The 24,272-nt window shown below is 47.9% G+C and overlaps 1 protein-coding gene across 1 annotated transcript in view; it reads left to right on the plus strand.

Moving 5' to 3' along the window:
• The window catches only part of LOC119978362 (differentially expressed in FDCP 6 homolog), a 208,329-nt gene that overhangs the window by 88,360 nt on the left and 95,697 nt on the right, over window positions 1–24,272 (plus strand). The window contains exon 2 of the mRNA XM_038819950.1: window positions 3,379–3,519. Within this exon, the coding sequence (XP_038675878.1) occupies window positions 3,379–3,519 (141 nt within the window). The remainder of the gene's footprint in view (window positions 1–3,378; window positions 3,520–24,272) is intronic.

Genomic DNA, 24,272 nt, shown 5'->3' on the forward strand with positions numbered 1-24,272 from the left:
CGCTCTGAGGGGGTTGGCAGAGGGGTTCACCCGGAAGTGGAAGCCGTTGTTCGATTTATTTAAGGAGGATTAAGGAGTCAGCCCAGGGAGGGGGTTGTTGGGGTGGTTATGGGGGTTAAAATGGGGAAGGCGAGATGTGGTGGGGGGTTGGCATCAGGGTGGGGTGAAATTGTTTATTGAATTGTTCTGTTGTTCTTCTCATTTTCTGTGTGTATATGTGAAAATGCCTTGAATAAAATATTTTCTGAACTGGAATAGTATCATGAGATGTTTTATCACCTCCCTTAATCATTAATTTTCTTTAGATAGTGTAGGAATGGAGGGAACTGGGGTTACATGCGGGCGAATGATTAAAGGTGGGAAGGAAGTTGGAGAAAGTAGTGAATTAAGGCATTTAGGATTTGGGGCTTTAGAAATGGAGGAATGGAGTTACAAAAGCAAGGAAGGTCTGGTGAAGTTTTATAAAACTGGTTCAGTCTCAGTGGAGTTTTGGGTCCAATTCTGGGCACCAAACTTTAGGGAACAAGCGAAGGCTTTAGAGAGGCTGTAGAAAAGATTGACACGAATGGTTCCAGAAATGATGGTCTTCCGGTTACTTGGATAGATCGGAGAAGCTGGGATCAAAACAGAAAATGCTAGAAATGCTCAGCAGGTCCTGGCAGCATATGTGGGGAGAGAAACAGAGTTAATGTGCGCGATTCTCCCAGAGGGGGAGAAATCGTAAGGCTGGCGTCAAATCCGGGCGGGTTTGACGCCAGCCCCCCCCCCCCCTCCCCGACCGGGAACCGATTCTGGTCCCCGGTCGGGGCTAGCATGCCGCCGCCGTAAACTCCGGCATCGCGGGCTTAACGAATTTCGTTAAGCCCGCTTGCCAGAGTTTGCGCCGGCTGACGCGTCATATGACGTCAGCCGCGCATGCGCGAATTGGAAGACTCCAACCCGCGCATGCGTGGATGACGTCATCGCGCATTTGCGCGAAACCCGCGCATGAGCGGGCCGGGATGCCCCTCAGCCGCCCTGCGAAGTGATACAGCGGGTCGGCGGAGGGACAAAGAGTGCACGGGCATCGGACCCGCTGCCCGCGATCGGTGCCCACCGATCGCGGGCCCATGGCACCCTTGGCACGGCCATGGTACTGCCGTGCCAATCAGTGCCATGGTTTTAAAAATCGGCACTTTACGGCCGTTTTTACGAACGGCCAGACCAGGTGTGTTTGCCATTCGTAAAAACAGCCGTAAAGGGCTGGGAACTCGGCCCATCGGACAGCTGAGAATCGCTGCTGGCCGTAAAAAAACGGCGGCAGCGATTCGTATCGGGAGTCGGGCGTGGGGCGGGGGGGGGGAGAATAGCGGGAGGGCGTCGGACGAGCGTGGCCGTAAAATTTTACGACCCCCGCTATTCTCCGCACCGTCGTGAGTGCGGAGAATTGCGCCCATGGTTCCAGCTTTGTGACCTATTATCTGACTTGAAACATTCAATGTTTTTCTGTTTCCACACGGGGGCGATTCTCCGATATGGCGGGCAAGTGTTCGCGCGTTGTGAACGCCGCAGCATTTCATGACGGCGCGAACAGGGCTCGGACACAACCTATTCTGGCCCCCACAGGAGGCCAGCACGGCGCTGGAGCAGTTCACGCCACTCCAGCCTCCGGGCGCAGCGCCAACCCGTGCATGCACAGCTGGGCCAGCTCAATCCTGCGCATGCGCAGTTGGGCTACACCATCTTGCACATGCGCTGGGAACTTCTTACACGCGCCGGCGCGACCCAACATGGGGTCGGTGTTCAGGGGTCAGATGTGGTGGAAAGTAGACCCGAGGGGGAGGTTGGCCTGCCAATTGGTTGGCCCCAATCACGGGCCAGACAACTTTGGAACGTGCCGGCAGGACTCTGTCGTGTCGGAGTGGCCGCTCGGCCCATCCGAGCCGGAGATTCGGCGGACCCGCTGATTCCAGAGGCCCGCGGCACGTGCCGCTCCAAATGCGCCGGCGCAAATGGCGCCAATTCTCCGCACCTCGGAGAATCGCGCGCCGGCGTTGGGGCATCGTGGCGCGGTTGCTCCGATTCTCCGGCCCGGCGCGGGTCTTGGAGAATTGCCCCCGTCGTGTCCAACCTGCTGAACAGTTTTTGTTTTTATTTCAGCTTTCCAGCTCCCACGGCGTCCTTTGTTTTGGAGAAATTCTCCTTTGAGAAGTGAATATTGAGGGGAGGTTTTATAGAATCCCTCCAGTGCAGAAGGAGACCACTTGGCCCATTGAGTCTGCACCAAATCTCTAAAATAGCACCCTACCTAGGCCCACCCCCCCGCCCTATCTCCGTAACCCCACCTAGCCTGTACATCTTTGGACCGTGGGAGGAAACAGGAGCACCCGGAGGAATCACATGCAGACACTGGGAGATTATGCAAACTCCACACAGACAGCCACCCAAGGCTGGAATTGAACCCGGGTCCCTGGTGCTGTGAGGCAGCAGAGATGACCACTGTGTTACCGTGCCATTTAAAATCATGAGGGATCTAGGTAGAGTGGAGAGAGAAACATTATTTCTATTAGCAGAAGTTTGAGCACCAGAGGACACAGATTTAAAGTTGTTGGCAAAAGAACCAACAGCAATACAGCGTAAATCATTTTTACACAGCATGTGGTTAGAATCTGGATTGTACAGTTTCAAAGTGCGGTAGAGACAGATTCAATTGGGGCGGGCGAAAAGAAATTGAATAAGTGGCAAAAGAGAAAAGAATTGTAAGGCTATTGGGAAGAGACAGGGGAGAAGGATTGATTTGCTCTTACAGAGAGCCAACATGGACATGATGGGCCAAATGGCCTCCTTCTGCCTGTAACAATTCTATGATTCAGCAAGTGGGCAGATGGGACCGCATTTCAATGTCTCTTTGAAAGACAGCACCTCTGACAGTCCAGCAGTCAAACTGTGTTACAGTTGCGTATCAGCCTGGAACATGTGCTGAGAGCAGGTCTTGAACCCAGTATCGTCTGACTCTGACGTGAGTGCGCTACCACTGACCAAAGACTAACCCACCACATCACTGTGAATCCCATAAAGTAGTAGGTAGACACTGACTCTGGTGAGAAAACTTGCAGCTTTGACTGAAAGCGTACAGGCCCAATTTTAAAAGGTCTGTTCAATACACTACTCACCAATGCAGAAGTTGTTTGCAGAATAGTGGTATGGTGCAATTCCCATCGGTGTTGGAGGAAATGTACATACTACATGTTTATATTTGTATAAGAAATATTTCACTGTGGCTGTCTAATAGCTCTTGTAAGGAAATGGATGCAGAACTTGATAACCTGAATGAGTATACTGACAGTCGCCTGAGACTCTAAAAGGAAGTTAGTGACATTGTTTGTTACTATTCTCTAGGTCTTGTCTCATAATCTTTGCACGGTCTTGCACATCCCGCATGATCCAGTGGCGCTCGAAGAGCATTTCAGAGACGACGATGATGGGCCTGTCTCCAGTCAGGGTTACATGCCGTATCTCAATAAATACATCCTGGATAAGGTAACCGTTATTTTCCAAATGTCTTTGTTTCTTTCCTCTTTCTCTGGTTAACATTATGATTTTAGGATTGTTGAATTCCCTGTTTCTAGGAGGGTAGGAAGCTAACTCTGTGAAGGTTGTGAGACTCAGCTTACGTAGTGCAGGAGGGAATCCATCTCTGCACAGCTTTCTTGGTGACATTGCAAGACTAGTACACTCACTGCCTAGGGAAGGCCGGATATCATTCCATTCTTAATAATGGTGCCTGGGCTTCTAGGAAATACTATGGGTTATTAATTAAATGTTGCTGAAAAGAAAGACTTCTTACAGAAGCTTTTTTTTTCTTGCATTCATCAGGACTCATTGAAAAATGTCAAATTTCAAACAATTGCAACAATTTATACTCCAGGTGAATCAGGATGCTGATTGGTTGGCAAGTTGCTTCTAATTGGCCATGGCATTGCCATGGAGAGAACAACAGTGGCTTCACAGCGCCAGGGTCCCAGGTTTGATTCCCTGCTGGGCCACTGTCTGTGAGGAATCTGCACGTTCTCCCCGTGTCTGCGTGGGTTTCCTCCGGGTGCTCCGGTTTCCTCCCACAGTCCAAAGACGTGCAGGTTAGGTGGATTGGCCGTGCTAAATTGCCCTGAGTGTCCAAAAAGGTTAGGAGGGGTTATTGGGTTACGGGGATAGGGTGGAAGTGAGGGCTTAAGTGGGTTGGTGCAGACTCGATGGGCCGAATGGCTTCTTCGGCACTGTATGGTCTATGTTAAAACAGGCCTATGCTTGAAAAACCCAAAACAAAACGTCTGCCATGAGGTGAGATTTCACATTTGCAGCACTTGCTGAACAATGCGGCAACAGCTAGATTAGCAGCCAATTTAAGATATCAATAGAGTCGTAACATGGCTCATTTATACTTTCTAGAATCAACATACAATCATACGCAGGGACCCATTCCCCGGAAAGGAAAAGAATATATTCAAGCGGTACACCTTTTTTTTGAATAACCCAAAAGCATGAGGAGCCTTTCTCCATGGCATCGCTGTGGCCAATCAGAGTTGGCTTGCCAACAAATCAACACCTCCTTTTGTCCAGTGGCAAAAATTCTTGTGACCATTTAAAATGTGGCATTCTCCATTTAGTACAAGGGTCTGTCACATGTTGGGAAAACTTGGGACTGAGTATACTGTAGTACAGAGAGCACATGGCCCACATCTAGGGTCAGCCCAGTGTTGGACAGAGCTCTTTGTACCAGCCAGGATGGAGACAGTCCCGACTTGTAACCTTTACTTGTAAATAGCTCTAGTGTCAATAAAGACTTGAAGTCAATCTACTTGCGACTATGGAGGTTTCTTCAGATCTCCCAAACCCATAACCCTTCAACACCCGCGCGTGTCCTGATGAAAAGTTTTGATGTTTTTCTTTCCAGCAACTGATTTTTTAATAAAATTATCTGCTTTGTCTTTATATTCTCTCCACTGCATATCTTTGGGTTGTGGGGGTGAAACCCACTCAGACACGGGGAGAATGTCCAAACTCCACACAGACAGTGACCAGGGGTGGGATCGAACCTGGATGCTCAGCACTATAGGCCACCTTTGGGTGAGTCTTGATTGCTCGCTGAAACAGCGGGCCGAGAGGAATCTTAAAATTTGCAAAGCAAAAACTGTTGAGTTTGGGAATGAACTGAATAAATGCTTGACATTTTTGACCAAAAAGACGGCTGACTCTAGGACTATGCCCTGTGTGTGCGTGTCTGTGCGCCTGTGTGCATGCGTGTGTGTAACTTCAGGGGAAATAGATTCATGAAAACTGAGGACATTTTTAGAGCAGTTTAAGGATTTTTACACTGAATTGTATGAGTCAGGTCAGCCTTGTGATGTGTTGACACGTAAGGAGCGCTTCTCTTCCCTCAAACTTCCTGTGGCTTTGGAGGATCAACGATGGACCCTTGATGCTCTTGTCTCTATGATATGGCTATTGGAGAGCTTCAGCCAGGCAAAGACCAGATGGTTTGGGGGAATTTAAGGACCTGTTAATAGATCCATTAGTTCAGGATTAAGAAAGTGCCGGTCGCGACCCATAGGTGGGTGGCGGCAGGTATCATTATGGCAATCGGTTGTGATATTCCCGTGGGCGAAGCACCCAACAGCTGCTACCGGCATTTAAATTGAGAATGGTGGCCGCTACCAGCTTTTAAATAAGACAAAATTAAGCTGTCTGCAGTCTTCTGACCATAAGCAGTAGCAGTGAGCAGGTCACGTGCTCTACATGCATACTTGACATAGGGTATGTACATGCTTTTGGCACCAAATCACAAAGGAGAGCTTCTGTCATTTACTAGCTGCTAGGCAAGAGGACCGTGATGACGGATCGTTTTGATACAAGGAAGAGACCGCCAGAGACGCAAACAGGCAGTATACCGACTGTCCAGGATTACTAACAGGTCAGCCTGGTGATGTGTTGTCAGGGTAGATGCAGGCAAGATGTTACCAATGATGGGTGTATCCAGAACCAGGGGTCACAGCCTGAGGATTCTGGGTAAACCATTTCGGACAGATATAAGGAAAAATTTCTTCACCCAAAGAGTGGTGAGCCTGTGGAATTCATTACCACAGAAAGTAGTTGATGCAAAAACATTGAATATATTCAAGAGGCGGCTGGATATAGCACTTGGGGAGAATGGAATCAAAGGCAAGGGGGAGAAAGCAGGATTATGCTATTGAGTTGGATGATCAGCCATGATCGTGATAAATGGCGGAGCAGGCTCCAAGGGCCAAAAGGCCTCCTCCTGCTCCTATCTTCTATGTATGTATATGCACTCAGATGCTGGAGAGAACTGCTGAGGAGAATTCATGGCAGGACAGAGCAGTGCCAGTGTTGGCGCCTTACAAAGATCCAGGGTCTCTGGTGAGTAGGGGGCAGCAGTGTAGCATTGTGGATAGCACAGTTGCTTCACAGCTCCAGGGTCCCAGGTTGAATTCCGGCTTGGGTCACTGTCTGTGTGGAGTCTGCGTGTCCTTCCCGTGTGTGCGTGGGTTTCCTCCGGGTGCTCCGGTTTCCTCCCACAGTCCAAAGATGTGCAGGTTGGGTGGATTGGCCATGATAAATTGCCCTTAGTGTCCAAAATTCTATGATCTATGATTAACCTAGGACAAAAGTTCGGCACAACATCGTGGGCCGAAGGGCCTGTTCTGTGCTGTTTTTCTCTATGCTATATAATTGCGAACTGTACATAGCTCAGACTTCCAGTGTCAATGTTTAGCTTTTTCCTGTTGTATTTAGTTTGATACAATTGCATTTCAGCTAAAATGTTTGGGAAAGTGTTCTTTATTTTGAGATATGCAGTTTGACATGAATCTAAGTCTCGGAGGCATAAGAACGTGTTTTAACCTGTCGGTGGGGGATGGGGAGGGAGAGATGCTCTTTCAGTTTTGATGCACTTCCTGAGCTATGCACTTTCAGAGAAACACATCACTGGACTTTGTTTTGCAAGTATCCAATAAGAATTGTGATCTCTACCTGTTCGCTCCATGAAGTTTGAATCTTCTTTCCACTTTTCAGACAAGTGTACATTGTTTGTGTGAATATTAACAGGCTGGGCTCTGACCCTGAAATGTGAGGCTTGGATTTTTCCCAGTAACGTGAATGGAGTTCATTGTACTGAAACCCTGCGTTGAGTGTACAGTACACAGACAGGCTGCGACGGTATTTATGCTCCACACAATCCGCCTTCCATCTCACTCCATCCAGCCTCAACAGCATAATCTTCTATTCCTTGTCCCTCGCCTGCTTTTTATCGTCCTCTTAAACGTAACCTGGAGGAGACAAAATCCTGTTTTCACACTGAGCACGCCCTCCATCCTGTTCTGTGGTGCTAATACTATAAATAGGTTTGATTCCAGAACAGATCAAGCAGCTTAAAGCTGGGTACCCATGAGACACTGGGGCAGTAGCAGCAGCAGCAGAATTGTATTCAACCACAATCTATAACCTCGAAGCCTAGCAGATCCCTCACTGTGCTACAGTATTACCCCTTCCTTCCTAACATCATTGTGGGTGTACCAGAGGGACTGCAGTGGCTCAAGAACACAGCTCATCACCACCTTCTTGAGGACAGTTCGAGATGGACAATAAATGCCGGCCTAGTCAGCGATGACTACATCCTGTGAAAGATTTTTTTAAAATCAGGGCACCAACCCTTGTTCAATGAGGAGTAAAGAAAATCATACTAGTAACAGCATCAGGCCTATGGAAAATGAGATGCCAATCCGGTTTAGCCACAGCACGGGTTGAATGCAAAGCAGGTCAAAGCTCTGTAGCCCTGCCACAACCAGTCGTGAGCAATGGACAATTAATGGGTAGCAGAAGGGTGCATGAACAGGTCCACCCTCAATAATGATGATTCCCAGCACAAATACAAAAGACATTTTTAGCCAGGAGTGCTGAATGATAATTCATCTCCGTCTCCTCCTGAGGACCAGCCATCAAAAATGGCCTTCAGCCAATTTGAAGGATTCTAAATGCTCTCAAGAAATGTTTTTTTAAAATTCATTAGTGGGATGTAGGCACCTCTGGCTGAGCCAGCATTTTATTGCCCATTCCTAACTCCCCTTCAATTGAGTAGCTTGCAAGGCCATTGCTGTAGATTTGGAGTCGCATGTAGGCCAGACCGGGTGAGGACAGCAGATTCCCTTCCATACAGGATGTTAGTGAACCAAATGGACTTTTTAATGACAATTGGCAATGGTTTCATGGTCATCATTAAACTATTAATTCCAGATATTTTTTATTGAATTCATATTTCATCATCTGCTGTGGTGGGATTCGAACTCATCTCCCCAGAGCATTGCCCTGGGTGCTTGGATCATTCGTCCAGTGACAATCCAACTATACCACTGCCTTCCCTCTGCATGTATTGGATATATGAAACGCTCTGGGGCCCTGAACCTACAGTCCCTCTAATTTTTCTGGCATTGTGTGGCTGATTCATTGAAGTGTGTTGACCCATAAAATTATTTTCAGCTGTCGTGGATACGTTGTAAATTCAAGGAGTTAACCTGTGCACGGCCTGTGTGGGATCTTTCAGGTTACTGTACTGCAGCACAGCTTAGAGGGAACATTGATCTAGATGCCATCCTTGCTGTAATGCTGAAGTCCTGTACGCCAGGCTGTTATCTAGCCATTGTGGTCCAGCAGAGCTACAACACTGGTATCTGCCCAACAGGTGGAAAATTGCTCATGTTACTTCATGTCCACAAAAGTAGAACAAATCCATTCCGGCGAATTGCCACCCCATCAGTCTACTCTCAATCAAATGCAAAGTCATAGAAGATCCCATTGAGAGTGCTTTGAGGTGGTATTTATCCTCCAATAGCCTACTCACTGATGTTCAGTTTGGGATGTGCCAGGAGCACTCAGCTCCAGATCTCATTACAGCCTTGACCCAAACATTGACAAAGGAACTGAAATGGGGGTGAAATCGTCGTTGATGTTGAGACATCCTTAAACCACGTGTGACATCAAGGAGGCTTAGTCATAGAATCATAGAATTTACAGTGCAGAAGGAGGCCATTCGGCCCATCGAGTCTGCACTGGCCCTTGAAATTAGCACCCCATTTCAACCCACACCCGTAACCCAGTAACCCCACCTAACCTTTTTGTAACCAATTATTATATTTGAATTCAGTAGGAATCAGGAAATACTCTCCACTGGCTGAAATCAGACCTAGCACAAAGAAAAATGGTTGTGGTTCATAGAATCATAGAATCCCTACAGTGCAGAAGGAGGCCATTCGGCCCATTGAGTCTGCACTGGCCCTTGTCCGATAGAGCACCCTACATAGGCTCAATCCCTAACTCCTAGCTCTGTAACCCCACCTAACTTTTGGGCAATTTAGCATGGCCAATTCACCTTACCTGCACATTTTTGCACACAGGGGGAACATGCAAACTCCACAAAGGCAGTCACCCGAGGTCAGAATTGAACCTGGGACCCTGGCGCTGTGAGGCAACAGTGCTAGCCACTATGCCGCCCCAAAGATTACATTAACACTGCAACAAAATGACTGTGAAAATCCCACACTCTGCCGCCTGTTCGGGTGTACTGAGGGAGAATTCAGAATGTCCAATTCACCTAACAAGCACGTCTTTTGGGACTTGTGGGAGGAAACCGGGTTACCCGGAGGAAACCCACGCAGACACGGGGAGAATGGGCAGACTCTGCACAGACAGTGACCCAAGCCGGAAACGAACCTGGGACCCTGGTGCTGTGAAGTAACAGTGCTAACCACTGTGCTACCGTGCAACTATATTGGAGGTCAATCATCTCAACGCTGCAGGAGTTCCTCAGGATAGAGTTCTAAGCCCAACCATCTTCAGCCACTTCATCAATGACCTTCTTTCATCATAAGGTCAGAAGGGGGATGATCAATGATGATTGTACAATGTTTGCAATTGTATGTCCATATTCATATGCAGAAAAACTGGACAACATTTATGCTTGGGTTGATAGTGGCAAAAATAACATTTGTGCCACACAAATGCCAGGCAATGACCATCTTCAACAAGAGAGAATCCAACTATCTCTCTTTGATATTCAATAGCATTTCCATTGCTGAATCCCCCACCACCAACAACCTGAGGGTTATCATTGGCCAGAAACCGAACAGGACCAGCCATATAAATACTAGACTACTATAAATACTGGCTATAATACCGGCCAGAAGCTGGGGATTCTGTGGAGAGTAACTTGCTTTCTGATTCCCCAAATCCTGTTTGTCATCTACAATGCACAAAGTGTGATGTATTAGTACCCACTTGCTTGGATGAGCACAGCTGCAACAACACAGCTCAACTCCGTTCAGGACAAAGCAGCTCACTTGATTGGCACTTCATCCACCACCTTGAACATTCACTCCCTACATCACCGACAGACATTGGAGCAACCTACCAACACTCCTCAACCTCTGAAATCTGGAGGGCAAGGACAGCAGATGCCTGGGAATAACACGGAACTGCTGGAGGGCAAGGACAGCAGATGCCTGGGAATAACACGGAACTGCTGGAGGGCAAGGACAGCAGATGCCTGGGAATAACACGGAACTGCTGGAGGGCAAGGACAGCAGATGCCTGGGAATAACACGGAACTGCTGGAGGGCAGGGAGAGCAGATGCCTGGGAATAACACGGAACTGCTGGAGGGCAAGGAGAGCAGATGCCTGGGAATAACACGGAACTGCTGGAGGGCAAGAAGAGCAGATGCCTGGGAATAACACGGAACTGCTGGAGGGCAAGGACAGCAGATGCCTGGGAATAACACAGAACTGCAAGTTCCAGTCCAAGTCACAAAGTTTCCTGATTTGGAACTACACCGCTGTATGTTCACTGTCGCTGGGTCAAAATGCTGGAACTCCCTTCATAACAGCATGTGTGGGTGTTGCTACACCACATGGCCTGCAGCAGTGTCACCACCCTCAACTCCACCGCCACCTTCTTGAGGGCAATTAAGGATAGCAACAGATCTTGAGCTTGCCAACAACAGTCATATCCCATGTAACAATTTTTAAAAAAAGGAACCTTGTTCAGCAGAGATATGATGAACAAGTTATCTACCAGTTCTTTCCCCCGCCAAACATTCTATATCATATATTGTATCAAACATTGATACTAATCATAGAATTTACAGTGCAGAAGGAGGCCATTCGGCCCATTGAGTCTGCACCGGCTCTTGGAAAGAGCACCCTACCCAAGGTCAATACTTCCACCCTATCCCCATAACCCAGTAACCCCACCCAACACTAAGAGCAATTTATCATGGCCAATCCACCTAACCTGTACATCTTTGGACTGTGGGAGGAAACCGGAGCACCCGGAGGAAACCGACGCACACACGGGGAGGATGTGCAGACTCCGCACAGACAGTGACCCTAGCCGGAATTGAACCTGGGACCCTGGAGCTGTGAAGCAATTGTGCTATCCACAATGCTACCGTGCTGCTCCTTGAAGCATTGCGTTATCTGAGTTAATTGAAGAGAATTGGGTAAGTGTCATAAAGTCATGATGATGTGGAAGACCCAGTAAGTCCGTGTAATCCAATTGCTCCCGTTCCCCCGTTCTATCTCTATAGCCCTGCAAGCTCCAGTGCTCCGCCAGTTTCCTTCTGAAATCATTGGTCATTTCCACTTCCGCCATCCTCATAGACGGGGAGTTGCAGATCATTACCACTTGCTGTGCAAAACTATTCTCCTCACACCCTTCACTCCTCTTGCCCAAAACCTTAAATCCACGTCCCTGATTCCTTGTACCATCGGCTCATGGGATCAGCTTTTCTTTGTCCACCTTGTCTAAACCTTGTGCAAACCTCTATTTCTCCAGTGACTAAATCCAACAGTACAGTATGTTTATTTGTCAGTGTTGAGTTGATTTACATTTTTGACCCTTTCAGAATTGGAGTATACATTTCCTTCCCTCACTGACTTCAACCCACCCGAGGGCAGCAGGGTAGCACAGTGGTTAGCACAGTTGCGTCACAGCTTCACATCTCAGGTTCGATTCCCGGCTTGGGTTACTGTGTGGAGACTGCACGTTCTCCCCCCGTCTGCGTGGGTTTCCTCCGGGTGCTCTGATTTCCTCCCACAGTCCAAAGACGTGCGGATTAGGTGGATTAGTTATGATAAATTGCCCTTAGTGTCCAAAAGAGGTTGGGTGGGGTTACTGGGTTATGGGGATGGGGTGGAAGTGTGGCCTTAGGGTAGGGTGCTCTTTCCAAGGGCCGGTGCAGACTCGATGGGCTGGGTGGCCTCTTTCTGCACTGTAAATTCTATGAAACCCCAGCCCCGTTTAATTTTCTTACCTACTTTCTCTCAAGTTCCCTCTGGCCATATGCCATTAATTAGTCTGCCCCAGGAAACCTGTTACTGGTATCCTAATGAAATGGAGAATATACAGCCTTCTATAGAATTTAAATATTTTGAAAATATGTTTATTTGATGGGATTAACATCTCTCTTTACTATCAAGTTTGGTTCTACACAGCTTTGTGTTTATTAACTCGTGCGTTCATTACATGGTACGAAACTCCTTCCAATTCAAAATAAACTGGATTTAAATTAATAACTTTCAGTACCGAGTGTTAATGTCACTGCATTTAGTAATCCAGAGGCCCAGGTTAATGCTCTGGGAATTTGGATTCAGATCCCACTCCAGCAGCTGGTGAAATTTAAATTCAATTAATAAATCTGGAATAGAAAGATAATCCCAGTAATGGTGACCATAGCAACTATCCTTGATTGTGGTAAAAGTCCATCTGGTTCAATCACACCCTTCAGGGAAGAATATCTGGCACCCTTACCCCGGCCCAGCCTACAAACCAGAGTTTGAAAGTTAATAACCAGATAATATCGTGAATCTTAGTTTTATACAATCTATTTTAAAAATACAGAAATGTAAATTTTCCATATATTGGAGAGAATAAAGCGATTTGGATTATATTCAGTTGAGTTTAGAAGAGTGAGAGGGGATCTCATAGAAATTTACAATATTCTAGCAGGATTAGACAAGGTAGATTCGGAAAGAATGTTCCCTATGGTGGGGGAGTCCAGAACTAGGGGTCATAGTTTGAGGATATGGGGTAAGCCTTTTAAGGCTGAGGTGAGGAGAAGTTACTTCATTCAGAGAGTGGTCAATCTGTGGAATTCACTACCGCGGAAAGTAGTTGAGGCCAAAAAATTGTGTAAATTCAAGAAGGAATTAGATATAGCTCTTGGGACTAAAGGGATCAAGGGATATGGAAGGGGAGGTGGGATCAGGGTATTGAACTTAATGATCAGCCATGATCATAATGAATGGGAGAGCAGGCTCGAAGGGCCGAATGGCCTCTTCCTGCTTCTATTTTCTATGCTTATATTGTATGAACGGAAAGATGTACCCAGATTCAATAAATTACTGATTGGACCAGACACCGCTGACTTTCAGCAGTGTTTCCAATGTGACGGAATGACCAAATAAGCTTTTGCGCTAATGCTGATTCTCTGAGCCCTCAATGCACAACTCTAGAAACTAATCGATTTTGTTGCCAGAAGGGAGTAAGAAATATTTCTTGCCATCTGTTGTAAGCTTGGCCCCTGTACCTTCAACACACTGCTCTCACCGCTCTGGATAGCACATGTATTGTTTTGGTTGTACTATGGAGGTCCTTTAGATGAACTCAGTAGTGCATATTACCCACAAAGACCCTGTGTATTTTCTTTCCCCATCTCCCTGATCTTAAATCTTTTCTGTCATCTATTCTACTTCTTATTAATTCATTAACCACAGCTAAAGGTCGAGCACAGGGCGCATTTGACCAGAACACGCATGAGCGGGTTCTTCCCAGAGGTGGAGGACAAATGTAAACGGTGCCAGGGAGGCCCAGCCAATCTCACTTACATGTTTTTGTCCTGTCCCAGACTTGTTGGATACTGGACCACCTTTTTCGAGGCCATGTCCAAGGTTGTGGGAGTGAGGCTAGAGCCATGCTCACTGGTGGTGGTCTTCGGGGTATCAGAAGCCAGAACTCATTACGGGGACAGGGGCAGACGTCCTAACCTTTGCCTCCCTGATTGATTGCCGGAGACTGCTGCTCAGGTGGAGATCAGCACCCAAGACCGCAGACTGGCTGTCCGACTTAGCAGAATTCCTTAAATTGGAGAAGATAAAATTCACCATTCGAAGATCGGAGGAAGGCTTCCACAACACGAGGAAACAACTCACCGGCTTGTTCAAAGACCTGTTTGTGACCAGCAATCACACACCAACCAGAATACAGGGTAAGCAGCGCAGAGGAGCCACGGGACCAATGGCAAGGAAGCACATGGGTGCGACCCCAATAACAACACCCAGGAAGTCCCAGGTGGTACCAAAGATACCCCGCTATGTTTTAATGCTAGGAGGCAACATGTACATAATGAATGCAGTACAGTTGTGGTAACTGATTATTGGGGCCCAAAGGTAGGGCCCCATACCTCTGTTAGCTTTGTAGGCATACCTGTTTATTTTTATTTCATATTCCTTTCAGTCAAATTACCTTTATTTCTGTGTGATATTCCTTGCAATGTTGTTCTAAATAAATGCAAACCAATAAAAATATTTTAAAAATAAATAAATTGATTAACATGGTCTACTTTGCGTTCTGTACTCATGTTTCCCCCACCCACCCCGATTTTGCTCCTATAGTCCTGACGTTAATGGCTTTTGTTCTTCAACAGTTGCATGCATTGTGGTTCCTTGATCCTCATTTTATTTGGCGAGAGGTTTTCATCGGCTCGCATTGGTTTATTTATTTCAGGTTTATTATTTGGAGACAATCAGGTGCCTTGAAATCTGGCAAATTGGCTTGGCCCAGCTTTGGGAGAATTTAATCAAGACTGAGACACTGCGAATTCCTCTTTGGTTTGCTCCCTCTTTTACAGCAGCACTTTTTGAAACAGTTTTGGCGCTAGCGTTTGTGTTGTGTTGTTTGACTGAACAAGTCTGGACAGATGATTGCAGTGGGAAGAATAGCTTGCTTTGTTCTCTTTCAGTCTTCCCAACATAAAGGGCGGGATTCTCCGACTGCCTGCCGGGTCGGGGGCTGTTGGCAGTAGACCCCCCCCGGGCGATTCTCCGGCCCCCCGATGGGCTGAGTGGCTGCCTGCGTGGATTATCCCAGGTCTGTACCGGCGGGACCAGGCTCTGAGGGTGGCCTGCGGAGTCCTCAGCAGGTGTGGGGGGGCCGGGGGGGGATCCAGCATTTGGGGGGGTGCTGGCCCGCGATCGGGGCGCACCAATCTGCGGGCGGGCCTGTGCCGTGGGGGCACTCTTTCCCTCCGCGCCGGCCTGTGTAAAGCTCCGCCATGGCCGGTGCGGAGAAGAAACCCCCTGCGTATGCAAAGGAATCACGGCAGCGGTTCTGGGAACACGCTGACGCTCCTGCGCATGCGCCAACTCGCGCCGGCCGGCGGAGGCTTCGGCACCGGTTGGAGTGGCACCAACCACTCCAGCACCGGCCTAGCCCCCGAAGGTGCGGAGGATTCCAACACCGGAGTGGTTCACGCCAATTCCTGCCGCATGTACGGCCTCTGCCAGCCGGTGGGTGCGCGGGAGCACCAACGTTTGCTGACGTCATCCCAGCGCATGCGCAGGGCGGTTCTTCTCCGCGCCAGCCATGGCGAAGGTTGACAGCAGCCGGTGTGGAGGGAAAGAGTGCCCCCATGGCACAGGCCCGCCCGCGGATCGGTGGGCCCCGATTGTGGGCCAGGCCACCGTGCCCCCCCCCCCCCCCCAGCGTCAGATCCCCCCCGAGGACTCTGCAGGCCGCCTGTAGAGCCAGGTCCCGCCGGTACGGACCTGGTTCGATTTATGCCGGCAGGACCGGCCGAAAACAGGCGGCTGCTCGGCCCATCACGGGCCGGAGAATCGCCGGGGGGGCCGCTGCTAGCGGCCGCCGACTGATGCGGCGCGATTCCCGCCCCTGCCAAAACCCCGGCGCCGGTGAATTCGGCAGCGGGTGGCCGGGCGGGATTCACGCTGCCCCCCCCCCCCCCCCCCCGGCGATTCTCCAACCCGGCGTAAATCGAACCAGGTCCTGCGCAAGTCACGTTTCTAGCTTCTGTGCTCGTATCAAAAACAGGAGTTAGAAGCAGCCTCACCTCCCCTCCCGCAGAAAATTCTAGAAAAACTCAGCAGGTCTTTGGAACCAGAGCCATATTCGACTCTAAACGTTAACCCTATTTCTCTCTCTGCAGAGTCTGCTCTGAGTTTTTCCAGCATTTACTATTCTTATTTCCAACGGTACTTTCCCTCTGGATGTCCATGTCTGGTCAGGGATGCAGCTGGCATTCCCACATCCTGCTTTCCCACATCCTGCTTTCCCACATGTTTTATAGTCCAAGGCCGGGATTCTCTGAGCCCGCGCTGGATCGGAGAATCAACGGAGACGTGGAGAATTCCCGCCACGCTGCTCCAACGCCGGGCTGTGATTGTCCGGGGACTGGAGAATCGGTGCCAGTCAAGCCCACACGGTCAACACGGCGTCAGTGGCGGCCACTGAAAGAGGCTCCGGTGGCGATTCTCCGCAGTAGACCGGCCGAATTCCCGCCGAGTCCCACCGGCTTGGTTCCAACCTGGTACCACCCGTTGGGAGCTCGGGCCCGCAGCCGTGGTGGCCGCCCTGGTGGGGGGCGGGGGCGGGAATCAGACTCCCGGGATCGGGAGCTGCCGATCGGCGGGCGGCCACAATCTGGAGGGGGCCTACTTCCTTCTGCGCGGGCTCTGCCGTGTTGCGTGGCGCTGGCGTGGAAACGCCCACCATGCGCCAGTGCGGAAACAGCCGCCGCGCCGGAAGTGCAGGGCCACGTATTGGCGGCGAAGCAGCTTAGAACACTCCAGTGCTGTGCTGGCCCCCTGAGGGCCGCTGAATCGCTGGGCCAGAAGGCACATTGACGCCGGCGTGAAACACATCGGTGTTTACGCCGCGTCAACACTTAGCCAGGATTTCGGAGAATCCCGACCCAAGTTTCTGAAGGCCTGACGTGGGTAGGTGAACGTAGGGAGGTGGACATAGTCATGCATTTTTGGCAGAGCTTCTGCCAGCACTTTCATTTATCACCGGGTCAGTTCACTTGCTCCCTTTGTTTGGGACAGCATAGTGTTCCTATGTTACAAATGCACGGTAGTTTTCAGAGGTAGTTATGAGGTAGGCCTGACATTAACAGGAGGATTTGTTTGCTGCTACATTTCCCCATCTTCTGATTGATGCAAATCTGTTACTTCCTGCAATACTTGAAATCTCCCTTCAGGCAGTTTTAGGCATGTCCTCTTTGGAGTTCGTTTTTCCTTTCATTCTTGGCTTGTTTCAACATCATGAGGTATGTTGGGGAGCAGGGTGAAATGGATGTTGAAATCATGGACGAGGAACATGAGGCCAATCCATCGAGCCACATGATGCAACACAAGCTGGTACTCGTTGATTGAGGAGTTATCCAATGAGCTGAACTCGTCTACTCTTTCCCGATAGTGCTGCAAATCATTCCCTTTCAGCTATTTATCCAACACCTTTTTGAAAGTTATTTCGAATTTGCTTTCACCCTCCTTTCAGACGGTGAATGCCTGATCGAGAAATCTCGCCGTGTAATTTCCTTTTCCTCGTGCTGCCTCTGGTTCTTTTGCCAATTGTTCTAAACGTAGGTCCTCTGGTTACTGAATGTTCCAACATGCTACCAAAGCCAGAAAATACTGGACCATCTCAGCAGGTCTGACAGCATGGAGCGAGAAGGGAGCTAACGTTTTGAGTGTGGATGACTCTTTATCAAAGACTCCCACCATCCTCTGGGTGGTAAAAGTTTCTCCTCATGACCCCTCTACTAATGGAAAAAGTGCCTTCTCATCCACCCTATCTATGCCCCTCATATTCTTATACACCTTTATCAGGTCCCCTTTCAACTGTTGTTGCTCCAAGGAAAACAGCCCCAGCCTATCCAATCTTTCCTCACAGCTCAGACCATCCAGCCCAGGCAGCGTTCTCGTAAATCTCCTCTGCACCCTCTCCAGTGCAATCCCATCCTTCCTATAATGTGGTGACCGGAACTACACACACTACTCCAATTGTGGCCTAATCTGCATTTTGTACAGTTCCCTGCTCTTGTATTCTGTGCCTCAGTTAATAAAGGCAAGTATCCCATATGCCTTCTTAACCATTTGATCTACCAGCTCTGCCAAGTTCAGGGATCTGTGGATATGTACTGCAAGGTCCCTTAAATCAGGCATTGTCAAAGTTGGGGGCGCGACGAGCCACGGGTGGGTGTCGGGAGGGTGGCGGTGCCGTTTCTTGCGGCGCTCCCAATCGTGCAAATCCGCACGCAACAGCCGGCGTTTAATAATGCCGGCTGCAAGCGGCCTTCAAAATGGCCGTGACATGTAAAAAAAACATGTGGCTGCACTGCGCATGCGCGCACGATCATTGGTTCGCATTCGCACCGATGATCGGGCACACATGCGCAGTGCGGCTGCATTTATTATACGGTCGCAGCATTTTTTTTACAAGTTCGGTGGGGGGTTTATTTTATTCATTTTATTTTATTCATTTTTTTTTAACAAGTTCAGGGGGTTTTATTTGCTAAACGTTTACAGGAAAAAAATGCAGAACTTTGGACAGATGGAGACTCAGTACTTTCCGACACCGGAAGGCTTCACCTTCATCCAACAGGTTCCATTGGAGGAGCGTGTACGAGGGCCAAAGGGACCCAAAACCATTTCCTCAATTTTTGTCAGCAGCAACAATGTAAGAGAAAATGGTGGGTCGCGCAGGTCAGCCGGCGTGGGCCGCGAAGTCAGCTGGCCTGGGCCGCGAAGTCAGCTGGCCTGGGCCGTAAAGGTCGGCCGGCGTGGGTCACGAAGGGCAGCCGGTGCGGGTCGCGAAGGTCGGCCGGCGTGGGTCGCGAAGGTCGGCTGGCGTGGGTCGCGAAGGTAGGCCCTGTTGGGTCCCGAAGATTGGCCGGTTGGTAAAAAGGGGTCCTGGAAAAAAAGTTTGAAAAACACTGCCTTAGATCTTCAACACTTTACAGGGTCAATCCATTCATAGTGTGATTGTTTGCTTCGTTAGCCTTCCCCAAGTACATTTCCTCACATCTTTCAGGTTGAATTCCACTTGCCACTCCTCTGCCCACCTAACCAGTTCATTGATATCCCCCTGCAGTTTACGGCGATCCTCCTCACTATTTCCCAGCCTACCAATTTCCATATCATTTGAGAACCTCTTAATCATACCCCCTACATTTAAGTCCAAATTATTAATGGACACCACAAATGTTCTTGCACCTTCTAAGCTGCATATTTTAGTTTACATTATCTCTCCACGCCCCTTCTACCAAAATGAATCACTTCACAGTCCAGTTCAATTTTACCTATCATGTCCATTGTTCATTTCAGCAGCCTGTTCCCGTTCTCTTGTAGTCTGTTACTATCCACCCCTTTGTTTACTGAATTTTCATCCAGTTTCATCTTATCTGTAGACTTGAAAGGCACGGTAGCACAGTGGTTAGCACTGTTACTTCACAGCACCAGGGACCTGGGTTCGATTCCTGGCTTGGGTCACTGTCTGTGAAGTCTGCACGTTCTCCCCGTGTCTGTGTGGGTTTCCTCCCGGTGCTCCGGTTTCCCCCCACAAGTCCCAAAAGACGTGCTTGTTGGGTGAATTGGACATTCTGAATTCTCCCTCAGTGTACCCGAACAGGCACCGGGGTGTGGCGACTCAGGCATTTTCACAGTAACCTCATTGCAGTGTTAATGCCAGCCTACTTGTGACACGAATAAAGATGATCATCATTATTAAGTTACTCCATGTGTGCGTCAATTCAGGTCATCAATATATATCAAAAAGAGCAGTGGTTCCAAGATGGACCGCTGGGAAACACTATTTCACACTTCCTTCCAATCTGAAAAACAACTTATCATTTTCTGCATCATGTCCCATAATCGATTTTGCATTCTTGCAGCCACTGCCTTTTTGACCCCACTGGTGTCAATTCTGCTAATATGTTTGTTGTATGGTATTTTATCAAATGCTTTTTAAAAGCCTATTGACACAACATCACCACATTACCCTTTTCATCAGCCTGTTCCAATAGACCCTCAAAGAACTCGACCAAGTTAGTCGAGAATGATTGGTCTCCACTGGGGTTTCATTTATTAATCCATATTTTTCCAAGCGCTCATGCATTTTGTCCCAAAAACCTCAAATTTAATTGGATTTCAATTTATTCTTTGCTCTATGGGATTTGTGGTGACTGTTGTGCCTGCACTGGAGAACATCCTGTTCCCTATTGGTTTAACTGACTTGATATTTATCCCTGTTGGTTTATTCTGTGGAGGTAAATGATCTAATCGAGGCAGTGGAATGAGATCCTTGGACATTGATGACATTTCTTAGAAATGAAGGACCAGACGTTTCTGTCAAAATAACAGCGAGCGGGGGTGGCACGCGGCACAGTGGTTAGCATTGCTGCCTACGGCGCTGAGGACCCGGGTTCGAATCCCGGCCCTGGGTCACTGTCCATGTGGAGTTTGCACATTCTCCCCGTGTATGCGTGGGTTTCACCCCCACAACACAAAGATGTGCAGGTTAGGTGGATTGGCCACGCTAAATTACCCCTTAATTGGAAAACAAATAATTGGGTGCTTTAAATTTATATTAAAAAAATAACAGTGAGGCAAATGGCACTCTGTTATTTAATGATACAACAACTTCAGGTCTGTGGCTAAATGTCAAAACCTACAATTTACTGTCCCAAGTCGCATGCCTTAGCCACTAATTTTGTGGAAAAAGGCATCTTGCTATCTGTCTCACCTTTGAAAGTTTTGAAGATGCCCTATGTGTGTTGTGGACAGGAAATGCATTTAACAGGGAAAGTTAATTCTCAACATTTAAATGTAAGTATCTCTTCAATGTCAACTGTTAATTACTGCTAATAACGCTCCCCCCCCCCCCCCACTGAGAATTAACTATTAAAAGTGTGGATTCTCATTCCTTCAGGTACTAATTGTTAGAGGTTTTAAAGTGCCTTATTTAATTTTTGTATTTGTTTTACTGTACTTCTTTCTCTTTCCCGCTTTCTTCCAAATCAGTATTTCTTTCTCCATCCGTACCTGATTTGACATTGGTTTCATTCACGCTAATTCATGCTTCCTTTTCTGTTGATCCACTGTTCAATCCTCCAATCTGATTGGCGAAAGGAATACGGAATGACTTGCTCTGGTCCTCGGGGGCCCTGTTTCCCCCGGTGCAACATTATCAGCTCACACTTTCATGGAAATAGCTGCACAAACAATTATTCAATTCTGGCTTTCAAAAAGGAGTTGGATATCAAGGCAGTGTTTGATAGATTCTTGACTGACAAGGGAGTCAAAGAGTATACTGGGTAGACAGCAAAGTAGAGGCTACAATCCGATCAGGAGGCCTTGAGGTCGCCTCCTGCTAGTAATTTGTTTGTCTGAAGGGAAACAACCCCGACGGCTGTGGGGAAAGGACAGAAGAGTCGAACCAGCTGAGATGCTCTTGCAGAGAGCCAGCATGGACATGATGGCTGAATGGCCTCCTTCTATATTATAACTATACTATGATATGATTCTATGTAAAATGTATAAAGCTAAGCATACAAGATCAAGTCTAACCATCTGCAAGCAACATTAGATATCTTGCTACAATAAAATCTTGGCCAATATAGAAGAGATGCCATTTGGTAGTTCAGTAACATTGGCAATAGAGCATATTTCCTCCCAATCTGATAGTAGCAGGTTCCATTCTCAGGGTTTTCTACTGCAGTTGACAGAAGGTTCTCCAGTTCTCAAGCAGGCTGTGTATCTCGCCATGTGTCACTCTTTCAGGTGAAGTAGATAGAGGGCTGGATTCCCCCTCTCCCCGCAAATTTATGGCAGCATTGGTCGCCAGCGGAATCTTCCAGTCTTGCCAATGTTGATGCCGTTTTGCCTGGCTCACCTGTCCTGCCGCCAGAGAATCTTCGATGTGGGCGGGACTAGAAGAGGCGAAATATCTCACCCATAGTCGACATCTACCTGATCTAGGCAGTTTGAATGGCAAGATACTAAACCTGGTTAAGAACTGTTGAACATTTTTCACTTAGACCTACTGCAAGTAGATCTTGTGTGGTTTGTCACAGAGACTGTGGTTGGGGAGATATGTCTTTAGACTTGTGTGTGCTTTTATTCAGGCTGCATTTAGCAGCTAGTGGCTGCTGTGGAGAAATAAAGGAAGTTTGTGTTGACCAGAATGCCTGGTCGTTCTTCAACCTGTTCTAAAAGTGTACTCCAGTGTCAGGTCAAAGCAATTAGAGTCAGAATGTGAGATAACAGTTACGATCTATTGACCACATTGCGGCGGGCGCGGATCCTTACGAGCCGTTTAGATCGTGTGCGAGGCTGAAATTGGGATCCATGCCAGGCACTGATTGGTTTCTGATCTAACCAGCCTGCTCCCGTTAGCGGGTTCCAGATCCCGCCGAGATGTGGCGAGAAGCCATATAATCACCAAATAATCTCCATGCCATTAACGGGACGTTCCCCCTATCAAACAGCTTTCTGTGATCTAACTGGCTCCCAGTGAGTGATCACATGGGCACCATTCAGCACACCTATTTGAAAACGTGAAGCCAGCGCAATGGGGATTGGAGGAGGTGAGTAGCCATTTTGTCTGGGGTTTGCTCGGAGGGAGCTTTTTAAGTTCTGCTCCCCTCGTTAGCGGGCAGCTGCCAGGCACGGTCCAGGCAAATCAGCTGGCAGGACAGCCATTTCTGCCGTGGGAGCATCATTACTCCCTAATTGCTGCTTGGTAATAGTCGTGGTCTTGTTGGATCAGCCGTTGGGAAGCACTCGGCAATTCTCGCTCGCTACCGCACTTAATGCTTCTCCCGTTAGATCGTGCCCAAGGTGTTAACGCGCACTATAATGTCAAATTCAAATGATAGTCCCACTTGAATCCACTTCATTTTCAGGATACTGATTTTGGTTTGATAGGTATAGCTAGAATTAAATTAGTAAAAAGAATGCAAAATGACCAATGTGGGTAAAAATACCTCCGTGCAATGCTCGTGTTTTGCAATAACTGTCAACTTTAAAGAATGTTTCACATGAAATCCTGAAATTTAAATATGGAAAATTGAAACAATAGAACTTTATAATTAAGTTGGGGGGATATAATTGGTGGAAGAATTGTGCGGCAATTGCAGGGCAGTGATAATGTCACTGGACTAGAATCCAGAGGCCATGGGATTCAAATCCCACCATGACCACTGGTGCAATTTAATTACAGTTTGTAAATCTGTGAGTTAAACTATGAAACTATCGTCCATTTGTTATATAGAAAACCTCATCTGATTTGCTAACTAGAAGCAGGGAGAAGCCGTTGGCCCTTCGAATCTGCTCCGCTATTCATTATGATCATAGCTGATCGTCAAATTCAATACCCTGATCCTGCCTTCTCACATATCCCTCTAGCCCCAAGAGTTATATCTAATTCTTCCTTGAAATCATAAACCGTTTTGGCCTCAACTACCTTCTGTGGTAGTGAATTCCCTGGGTGAAGAAATTTCTCCTCAGCTCAGTTCTAAAGGGTTTACTCTTTATTCTCAAACTATTGGCGCTATCTAACCAAAACAAATTAGTGTGTTCTGGGCGGGTTTAGCGGGGCAATCCCGGCGCTTGTAGTGCTGGGAATGACCCTGCTATCTAACAGCATTCTGTTACTATTTCAGGCCCCGGCAAGGCAAGCCCCCCAAAGGGGCTATTTACTGCACAGAGGAGCATCTCTGCATCCTCCTCGTAGTTCATTCTCCCATCCAACTTTGTATCGTCTGCAAATTTAGAGATAATGCACTTGGGTTCCTTGTCCAAATCTTTAGTATATAATGTAAACAGTTGGGGTCCTAGCACAGATCCACCTAGTCACTGCCTGCCAATCAGAAAAAGACCCATTTATTCCAACTCATTGCTTCCTGTCTGCTACCAGCTTTCTATTCATTTCCTGTCACTACTCGTAATCCCATGTGCTTTCACTTTACACAGTAATCTGCTATGCGGGACCTTGTGCTTTAACTTTACATAGTAATCTGCTATGCGGGACCTTGTGCTTTAACTTTACATAGTAATCTGCTATGTGGGACCTTGTGCTTTAACTTTACACAGTAATCTGCTATGTGGGACCTTGTGCTTTAACTTTACACAGTAATCTGCTATGTGGGACCTT

This window comes from Scyliorhinus canicula, chromosome 15, assembly GCF_902713615.1.
Source record: "Scyliorhinus canicula chromosome 15, sScyCan1.1, whole genome shotgun sequence".
Classification (NCBI taxonomy): domain Eukaryota; kingdom Metazoa; phylum Chordata; class Chondrichthyes; order Carcharhiniformes; family Scyliorhinidae; genus Scyliorhinus; species Scyliorhinus canicula.